The 10,669-nt window shown below is 42.0% G+C and overlaps 1 protein-coding gene across 1 annotated transcript in view; it reads right to left on the bottom strand.

The window, feature by feature from the left end:
• Positions 1 to 1,516: 1,516 nt before the first annotated feature.
• itpr1b (inositol 1,4,5-trisphosphate receptor, type 1b) overlaps positions 1,517 to 10,669 on the bottom strand; it is a 75,228-nt gene continuing 66,075 nt past the window's right edge. Inside the window, 3 exon segments of the mRNA XM_068720289.1 lie at positions 1,517 to 2,900; positions 4,313 to 4,474; positions 9,608 to 9,768. Coding sequence (XP_068576390.1) covers positions 2,814 to 2,900; positions 4,313 to 4,474; positions 9,608 to 9,768 — 410 coding nt within the window. The 3' untranslated portion in view covers positions 1,517 to 2,813.

The following is a 10,669-nucleotide window of genomic DNA, read 5'->3' as shown; positions in this document are numbered from 1 at the left end:
TTTGTTGTTCTGGCCAAATCAATCACACAACTATAACATCTGGCCAAATCAATCACACAACTATAACATCTGGCCAAATCAATCACAAAACTATAACTATTACTCTGTTTGGTTAAATCTTTGTACTACTTTTTAGTTAGTTAATTTAATATGATTCTGTCATTGTAGATATTGTGCATTTTTATATCTAATATTTGTACTCTGTTATTTTATTTACCTGTACCATAACCATCTATCTATTTATCTAATAGAAAAAATATATCGATGTTGTCGGGGGATTTGCTCTTCCCGCGTTTTTTCTTCTTCATCATAGCCCTATAGGTACCATTACAGGTTTTATTTAAGTATAAAATGATACATATGAAGGTCACATGTTGACTTATTGCATACATCACTATGGTACTGTTGCAGGTGTTTTCTGAGCTATTCCATGTCATCGTTCATCAGGCCACACCAGTAGATTTTGTGCCCAATAGTCAGTGGGGGAAAAGTATTCAAGTCATTAGTAAAAGTAAGAACACCACACACAAAAATTACAATTATATCGCATTTTTTTAATGAAATAAATTTCAATAAAAGTAAAAGTCCTGCATTGAAAGTGCATTAGCAACTAAATGTAGCCTAGGCCTTCCTAAGAACTAAAAGTCCAAAATGGCTTCTGTCAGTGGAGGAAATAACAATGTTTATGTCACAGAGTAGAAATATGAAGTAACATGATGATTTCCATGATGATGGAAGTACTCAAATTAAGGTCTACTTAAGTACTATACAGTAAATCGTTACTTTCCACGACTACATACTCTCCCGTGTTGTTGCTGTAACGTGTCATGAATCATGGCCTTTGACTACATCAAAGATTCAAATGGGGACTGTTGGCTCCATGCACTGTTGCTCCGATTCAATCTACACTCCAAGCTGCAATAAGTTTGTGAGGGACATTATAGTTATGATCAGATTTGATCTGACTCAGTGTTGTTAAAACGTAAGCCTGTGGAGGATGTGTACAAGTCATAAATTCATGAACTGATCTTCGGTGATCCGCCGATTAGCAGCGTTTGTGTACGACTACTTCAGTTCTAGTCTGACTCGACACTAAACGCTTGACTCCAGCTTTAAAGGCAGATCAGCATCAGCTCATATAAAGACAGGTAAAGCTTGATAAATACTCGGCATAATTAATAGATTAATAGATGCATGCCATTTTAAATCCTCCTGCTTACACACATTCCACTGCAGACATATGCTGGTTTCATTGACGCATGTTTCCAGTTGTCAAGAGGTAGTTTCTCTGAAAGCCAAACCGATTAATTCAGGACGCGGTCTAGTTTTATTTCCAAAGTGGAAAACTCTGGCTGAAATTCCTGTATTTGACGCGCAGAACATATTGTATATTTCATATGTCAACAGGCATTTATACAATCTGATCTGGGCAAAAATGTACCGAGTGTGTATAAATGGACTGAGGTAATAAAAGTCCTATAAAACCACCACAACAATAAACAAACGCAACATGAAGTAAAGGATAATTACATCAATTTTAATAAATAATTCTACTTTAATATACAAATTGACAGTGCTTAGATTTTTAGTTAATCTTAATATTCATGGGTAACAGTTTGCTTTTCTCCATCTCAGTTTTCTATACAAAAGCAAAGATATGCAACAAAAGTTATGTAAACATTGTTGTCCAAAAAAAAAGAGAAAAGATCGTTCTAACAGTAGCATGAAATACATTTCAGTGAAAAGGAACATGAAAGTTAGTGACGCTGCACAAGCAGCAAACACGCATCAGACTTTAAACAAAGACAACAAAAGAAAACAGGCACAAATGGAACATGTTTGCTGCAAAACAGGAAATTATGCTAATGATGTTTATAACAATAACAGACTCCTGAGCAGATTGTAATAGCATGAGTGATACTGAATAAATTACACAGTATAGTTGAACATTCTAAACGTCCTTTAGAACCCAATTAAGTAAGAAAGCAGATTGATAATAAAACAAGTTAGCACTGAGACATAGGATTTGCACAGGTAAAAAGAAAACTACCTGTATATATATTGCCCTCACACAATATACTATCTCTATGGAGAAATAATAAAATTTAAAAAAAGTAAAATTGAGAAGGCCAGCTTATTAAATATTATCTCTATATTTGCGTAAGTAAAGACAACCAACTACTCCCTATGTTATCCAGACAAAGTACAAACAGAAAAATTGGCCCACGCTTTTAAATAAGACATGACTGATGGAACTTAAATCCACACACCGATGAGGTTGCATATTTAAGTAAATATATTGCACGACAACATACAAAAATAAGACATTTAATACCGCATGTTATGCCAGAAATATAAATAGAAAACATTCAAATAAAACAAATGCGACTAATTCCTCCTGTCCAGTCAGCTTCGTCGTGTTTCAAGTTCAACCAGTAAAGGCCATGTGTTGAGAAATCCAATTGATTTTAGTTTACGTAGAAAACATTTGGCACCAATTCCAAACCGGACTGAACCGAACGAGGTGGGGCAGAGCTACACATCGCCTTATGACTACCTATGTTACAGTGTTTCCCTACCGTTACCAATTACACTCAGTGCAGTATACATTATGTGCAATCTCTGAGGGAGGAACGCACGTACACGCACGCACACACACACACACACACACACACACACACACACACACACACACACACACACACACACACACACACACACACACACACACACACACACACACACACACACACACACCGTCCGTCCACACGGTCGGTGCTGTGAGCTGCTTCAGGGCCCACGTCACCCGACCCCTATGCAGGCTGCTGGGGGTTGGCGTTCATGTGCTGAGGGTGTCCCAGCAGGCCAATCCGCTGCTTCTGCTTCCTCTGTTCTGTCATCTGAAGAGCACAAAAAAAAAGAGGAAATAATAAAATAAGAAAATTATTCCACCAGTAGCTCTGTCAGCGCGCCCGTCTTCCTCCACAGAATATGCTAGCGAGCCTCCCTGGTCTATAGTCTTCATCGATTCATTCCCTCACATCGCTTTACAGAAACTAACAAACGGCGCAAAGAAACTCTGCACAGCGTTGAGCTTAAAAAAAAAAAAAAAGGGAATCTTTTAAAAATTCAGCCCGCCTCGTCATCCACATTGCCGCCGTGTCCTCTGACGAAAGCAGCAGAACACAAACTACTAATACTGAAACTCAGCCAAAAGAAATTTCAGAGATCAAGCAAAGCCCATGAGTCATAACACAGGCGCTAACCTTTATAGCAGCAGGAGCAAGCCGGGCTTCTCTGCTAAGAATTGACTTTATTTAACAGGAGGGAGCGATTTGCACCTCGACACTGAAACGCAACAATATTAAAAGTGAGAAGATAAAAGCGGTCTTGTGATGAGTGTTCCAGGAGAAATAGTTCTGCGTAGAATCAAAATACCATTAAGACACACCAAGTGGACAGACGGAAACTCAGTTAGCAGCAGAATGCTGGCCTTTTTTTTTTTCTTCTCACACTTTAATTGTCTAATTATGCCAATTTCACAGAGAATGCTTTGCAGCGCAATTCTCCTGTTTGTGCTCTACTCTGAATGGATGCCAATTTCTTCCTGAGAAGGATGAGGATTCATGTACCGACACGTTTTCCAATGTGCAGTGGTACTTTCTGAACCGTTTCTTAATATAAAAATAAGTGAAAACAGGCCCGCACGCATGTCGAGTTTGGGCTGAAAATGTGACCGGTGCTACTGCGCCTGTCACACGTTGCAGCAACACGATAATCATTTCCCTCCTGTCTGGGTCAAAATGTCTCAGTGACATTCACTTCCTCACAGAGAGTTCTCATTTCAAGGGTAAAGACATTTTTACAATTCTGTTTACTAGAAAGGGTGGATTGCAGCAATTGTGCAATTCAAGCCTCATGTGTACACAACATCAGCAGATAGTGCTTCTCAGTTGTGTTAGAATACAAAGTGTGAATACGTATCTTATTAACCAGTCTAATGCGAGGCAATATTGTTTTGGAGAAAATCTCTCTTAGTTCTTCTACATTGAGAAAGGCTTTATCCAGTAAACCAATAAAAAAACAATCAAATAAAGGCTGATTGAGAGCCTTGTGAGGTGTGTTGTGGACTATGACTCATTGACTTTTGCATTTTTAGTAAGCTTCTGCCTCTAAAGGGCAAAGAGCGGCAAACAAGCGAACCTCGAGCAATGCCTGCAGTCAACATCTCTAGAGAAACTTATCTCTCACTGATCGCGTTTTCCCCCGCGGTGAACGTCTCCGTCAAGTATTCCACTGTAGTTCCACCCACCTGTTCTTTGAGCTCCGTCAGCTGGCCCGATAGGTTGGACACCAGCTTCATGGTGGACTCCAGTTTCTCCTGCAGGCTTCTGATCTCGTTCTGCTCCCCGTCCGCATCGCTGCTGACCAGGGACATGGCCCGCATCCGTGGGAACCAGTCCAAGTTGTGATCCTGGTGAACACAGGTCTGAGAGGTTACGGCCCGGAACGCGACACAGTGAAACCGATCGTAATCTTTGTGGTACGTTATGAAAACCTGCTGCAAGTTCTGCTATTCTCTTTGAAAACATTCATGCCCTTTCTAAATTTATTTGAGAAATAACCTTAGTTATTTATATTTCAATCTTTTTCAGAGCGGTTGAAAATGCTTCACACATAACAACACATCAAGTGTGAACAATTGCCGAGCCCCATTTGATTAGTGTCTTTCACCGGAGGCCCCGACCGGTCACTTTGGCTGTGAGCAGTGATTTCAAGCTTACTCTAAAAGTGGACTCAAACTAATCTCGAGGGACTTTCCATATTACAATCACATGGGATTTGGGGACATTCTTGAAATCACCCGTAACAGGCAGTTTACTTATCGGTGATACGTCGCCGTCACGTCTAGTCTTGCAATAGAAAAAAAAAAAAAAAAAAGCTGCAACAACTAAGATGAAGGAAGAAAGCTTCCTCATTTGATTATACACGCATGGCCTCACACGCAGCGCTGAGACGAACACACAGGACCTGAGCAGTTTTCAGTTGCAGCTTGTGTGTTATGAGGGTTTTTTTGGAGAGAGAGAGAGAGAGAGAGAGAATACACTTCTGAAATATTGGCTGTAAGCGGTGAGAATGAATGACACCATTGATAAGTACTAACTGTCACACTGGAGTGAGCGAGCAACCAAAGAAACAAGACAAGGTTTGATGTGTAGATATTTATCAGTTCTTTCACAGCTCTGAAGTAACTGTTGCAAAGTCAGAATTGAAGGAGCGTTTAACTGCCAGTGAGCGCTGATGGGAGGTTGAGGTGTTGAGTTTGGCGTACTCTGTTCAGTACGTCTCAGGGTGTAAACCGATTACAACAGTTGAGAACAAAAAGGCAGTTGTACATTTACCGTTCACTCATCAGAGCAGTATAAAGTGACTGCTAACCCAAAAGTTCTCACTGGTGCTGCTTTGAATTTAAAGCATTCAATGAATGGAAAAAAAATCTATTACTTGCAACTTTAATGCACTTAACTTGCATACATGACGTGCAAAAAAAATGTCAGAGGCACGACACCCAGCAACTACCTCGGGGGGGTTGGCGAGTTCAAACAGGGCTGAGGGGCCACTCGGCTGCATTCTTTCACGCTTCCGTCTCGTCCGGCACTTGACCGCCACATGCCATTGTTATTGTGTGTGTGTGTGTGTGTGTGTGTGTGTGTGCCGTCTGAACCCGCTTCCAAAATAAGCCCCAGTCACGGGAACACATTTATGTTTCATTCATCGCAACACAAGCGCGCCACGTCTCTCCATCACGCGTAAAGCATCGGTCCTGATGCGGCACGAATGGAGAGCGAGGATGCTCGCGCAGCCGGCGAGGCCACCGGCTAGAAACGGGTCTGGAAAAGTCCCGTAGGTTTTTCGGCGGTTGATTCGAGGGGGGGGGGGCGCTGTCTGACCCGATCGCGGGTCAGACAGCGGCACCCTCGAAAGGGGAATCACGCAACACTAACATAATGAGCAGCGCACACTCATTCTGAGAAGAGGAGAGGGCTGCTGTGAGCAAGTTCCACTTCCTGAATGCGAAGAGAGTTCACCTGCCTCTTTCTCAACACTTATTCTCATAGAGTCATGCTTATGTTCCTGGCAAAATGTGCAACGTGCTAAATGAAGTAAGACGGTGTTGTTTTTGTCGTTAGGGCGCTTTAATTTATCTAACAGGTCTGTTAGAGAATAAATAATCTCCGGCTTTTAAAATCATTTTTCAGTCCCCAGTGTTTCCCCACACTCAGTTCTGCTCCTATTGCTGTCAACACGACAGAGGTCACTTCCCCATTCCGGATCGCGTTTTGCCAAAAAAGGCTCACGTGTGTTTTGTTTGATGACATCGTCGCCGGCCCGCCCCGGCCCTCTTTTCCATCCCCATTGTTTACAAATTGAAGCACTTCCAGTAAACTGAGAAACGGGGCCTCGACATTAAGACTCCGCATCGCGCCGGTTCAATGGAAATGACGGAAGTAAGAGATTTCATTATTAAAACCGCACGGCCATGAGAGAGAAACAGGATGCTGTGTGGTTAAAACAGCAACAGAAAACGTCACAGTCACGCCACAAGCCACCTGACGTGCCGGCAGCCCACTCTGCCAACAAATATGCAAAGTAAATGTCTCCGGAAAAAAAACCAAAAAAAAAACCATCACACATCAAAACAGACGCAGACAGAAATGGTTTCAGCATATTTTGCTACACTCGTATGTTTTGTGGCTACAAGATGTCTCAAAGCATTAGTGCTGAATGCATTAGAAATGAGGGCAATGAGTGCGAGCCAAGCGTCATCTTGCTTTCTTTTTCTTTTTTTCTTTTTTTACACCTTAGTTTTAACACTTCACTCAGAGACCTTCACCATTGACGTCAGTCCTAGTCATTGTCAGAGTGATCTGACTTCTAACACCCCCTTCTGTCCTGTGGCTTCTTCCACGTCGCTGCAGCATCGGATAAATCGAAACACGGTGGGCACGGCGCAGCGCAGATTGAAGGAATGTGGCCTACGCAAGTCAGGTTCTATAAATAGCGTGGGATACATCTGTAGTAGAACGCAAACATTATAGGAGCGTATGACCGATAATTCATTTGATCACAGCGCAATGTAAATAGTGGTTTCGTTTGATCGCTACATGTATTCTGCTGTGTGAACCGTCGGACGGCTTTATAGTCATAACTCAACACTACGCTGCAAACAACATGTCAAAAATACATTTTCAATTAGTAAAATGCAACAGAATCTGTACAGCCTATATAACCACAGAACATAACACACGGCCTGCTGACACAAACAGGATGGATGAGGTTAGGCACAAATGCTGCTTAATAAGAAATGTGAGTCTTGACAGACAGCAAGATGAGCTTCAAATAGAGCGTTTTCATTAAGAAGGGCAAAATACATAAAAAAAAACCCATTATGTTTGTGATGACTCTACATTTTCATGATACAAAGAAAACTGACTTTTAACTTAAAGCAATATTTTTGAATGGAAATTGTATCGTTTCTGATACATGTAATGATCATAATTTTGTATTGGGATATTATGTACTTTTTCTATCTACTTTATTGAATGTGTAATTGCTCATGGATGATTTATGACCCTGTTTCTTTTTTTTTTGGATGAACCACAGCCGCCACCATAGAGCTCGTTTGCCTGTCGGCGTGCATGGTGTGGTTTCCACTTTTCAAACATGCTGCGCTGACGAAGATTCTAAGAAGTAGGGTCAAAACGCAAACACAAATACATTTTCGTGACACTCAGTAGTGTGCAAGCGTTACCTTTTTCATCCTGCATTTACTTGAAGTATGTATGCTTCATCTTTTTTTAAGAAAGAGCTGAGTCTGCAGACCTAATGAATTCAATTATTTAGACATTGTGCATTTTTCACATATGGTTTTTACTATTTACGAAATTATATAAATGAGTAACTGTTGCGATACACGTCTCTGCTAAAAGAAGTAAATAAAATAAAACCAAAGACGTAATCTCCGAGACAAAGATCTTTGTAGACTACTCAGACAACAAGGAGGCCATGCACCACACAGTTGCATGTGAAGCTCAGAGTTAATATGAGCGACGACTGGGTCAGCTGATGGGTCATCGGGGTCTTTCGCACCATGCGCGCCCTCGCCTCTCAGCCTGCCCCCTTAAACCTGCCGGTCTAAAACCGCAACCTTAACAAACTCATTTTGGCTCAGCGGGGTGGAAGGTTAATGGCAGAGAGGCTGGGGGTTAATCCCAAATCACGTGGTTCCTCACAAGACCGAGTGCAGCACATCAAGGCAAAAGGCAGCGATGTGTGCTGAATGGTATCTAATGAGAAACCGTCTCAGAAACTGACAGCAGCACAAGTGCGTCAGGAAAGCAGCCACTTCAGAAGAAGGGGCTTTCCTGTGGCAGTTAAAAAAGCTTTCTAATTGCTCACAGGCTACGAGTGTGATGCAACAATCAAAACAATCTATTGTCTTTCTCCTTTTTATTTTTCGCAAATGAAAAATTTCCAGAGTTTGTCAGGTTGAATCGGTTGTGACGTGAGAAGTGTGTGTGTGTGTGTGTGTGTGTGTGTGTGTGTGTGTATCTGTTCCTCTTGTTTCGTATTTGTAACGTCAAACACAAATTCTTCTCGGTTGGGATTTCAATGATTTTGTTTTGGATGATTTTTATGAACATTTTACCTTTGCTAGAATTTTTGATTTCAATTAGATTGTTTTTAAATTCATTTCAATCTGACGTACCGTTTTTGAATTCAACATGGAAAAAATAACTGACAAATAAAACTCTCCAAGTATAAAAGTAGAATACACATACCACAAACGTATGTATGTATGTATGTATATATATTATATTTGTTTTAATTCATCTTTTAAAGTTATTTTTGAAAGATACAAAGCTCTAGATTTGATGGTTAAATAACTATACTTTTTTTAAATGTAATAAAGGAGACATCTTCACTCTGCTTCTTGACATAAACCATGAGGCTGCGTCCCGGACTGCCTATCATGAGGTTATATGCAGGTTGAGGCCGGAGTGTGTTCAATGATTAAAGCAAGGCATGGCTGCTTTGGGGGATTAACACATTTTATGTTAATGGCAGACTTCGTCTGAATGTTAATTCTTCGTTCACAAAGCTGACTGATGTGATAATACTTTGGAGGGATTCAAGGTCACGGAGGCAGGGATTACATAATGCAGTCCTGGGACTCGGGGACAGAGGAGGTACAAATACTTCCCGTCGTTGGTGCAGAGGGACGAAAAGACTGCAGCAATCGGCTCTGTCCAAACCCATATAAACCTGACGGAGGCTCAGCGCCTACAGAGTTGCTTCGGAGTGACGGTTAACCTCAGTGACGACCACAGCGGCAGCTGATAACACTGTTGCACGGCACTTTAGCATTCGAGTCTCTGAGGCACATGCATTGTTACCCGCAGTAGTCAACAAGATTGATTTTGAAAGGAGGGGAGCTGGAAGAATCACACGTTTGTTCACAGCAAGTGTATCTTATACATTCCAAATACACCCCTTTATTATTAGGCCTTGCAGTGTAGATTTGAATGCATGATGACATACTTACCCTGATCATTTCGGCTACGTAGCTTTCTGGGCCGGTGTACTCTGTGGAATCCTTCACCTTCACCAGGACGATGAAGAACAAGTAGTGCCACATGTTGTGCTCGACTTTGATGTGCTCTTCGAAGGTAACCGTCTTGTTGTCAAACTTGTCTCTCTCCAAACCTAAAAATGAAAAAAGGTTACAACCCCAAATGAACCACGCACGCACGTACGCACACGCACACGCACACGCACACACACACACACACACACACACACACACACACACACACACACACACACACACCCCCCAAATAAACACGGTGCTTTCATTTCTTTGGACGAGTGAAGAAATGCGCTTTGTGTGGAAACATGACTTAATCGTTCTTGTGACCTAAATGCGGATGACTGACTGAAAAAAAACCAAAGAGGAAATGGGTTCACGAGGGAACGGGCAGACCAAACGGGTCAGGTGAGATCTGCTAAAAATGTTTGTTTGTCGCACCAAATCCGTGTAATCCATTTACATTCTTGCAGTTACATTTGCAAAAAGAGGAACAACCACTTAAATCCTGTTGCCCGACACATAAGCGGTACGAATGACCAGAACTGACCACTGATTGCTCGTGACTGTTTGGTGACGAATGAGGTCACAGTGAGTCTGAGTGAGTGTACAGTCTAACATGGTCAAGACCCATGTGGCAACAGGAAGAAACACTCCTCCTCCACAGCAGCACCTGCCATGACTAACCATTCATTCTGGGAAGAGGAGGCGTTTGGTTGTTTACACTACCAAGAAAAACAGCCCCCATTTTGCACAGAGGCCCGAAGCGGAGCTGCAAGGCAGCAGTCACACGCTCACGAAAGAGCAGGCTCGGTGCAGACCACTCATTTGATTGGTCCTGATTTCGTCACGATCAAACCTCGGTATTCACACCTGCCGATTGTACCGCACAACAAAATGCTGAACATCAGTGTGTCAAGTATCGCTTACAGCTTCGACTCGAATGGAACTGCAAGACATTTCCGCCTTGTTAAATGAACTGCGGCTGCCTCTAACTGCTGGGTAAGCCGAATGTCAATA

This window comes from Cebidichthys violaceus, unplaced genomic scaffold (genome assembly GCF_023349555.1).
Source record: "Cebidichthys violaceus isolate CVI_PGR_0920_01 unplaced genomic scaffold, fCebVio1.0.p SCAF_25, whole genome shotgun sequence".
Lineage (NCBI taxonomy): Eukaryota > Metazoa > Chordata > Actinopteri > Perciformes > Stichaeidae > Cebidichthys > Cebidichthys violaceus.
Note: the sequence above shows the minus strand (reverse complement) of the source record. Positions and strands in the feature narration are given on the sequence as shown.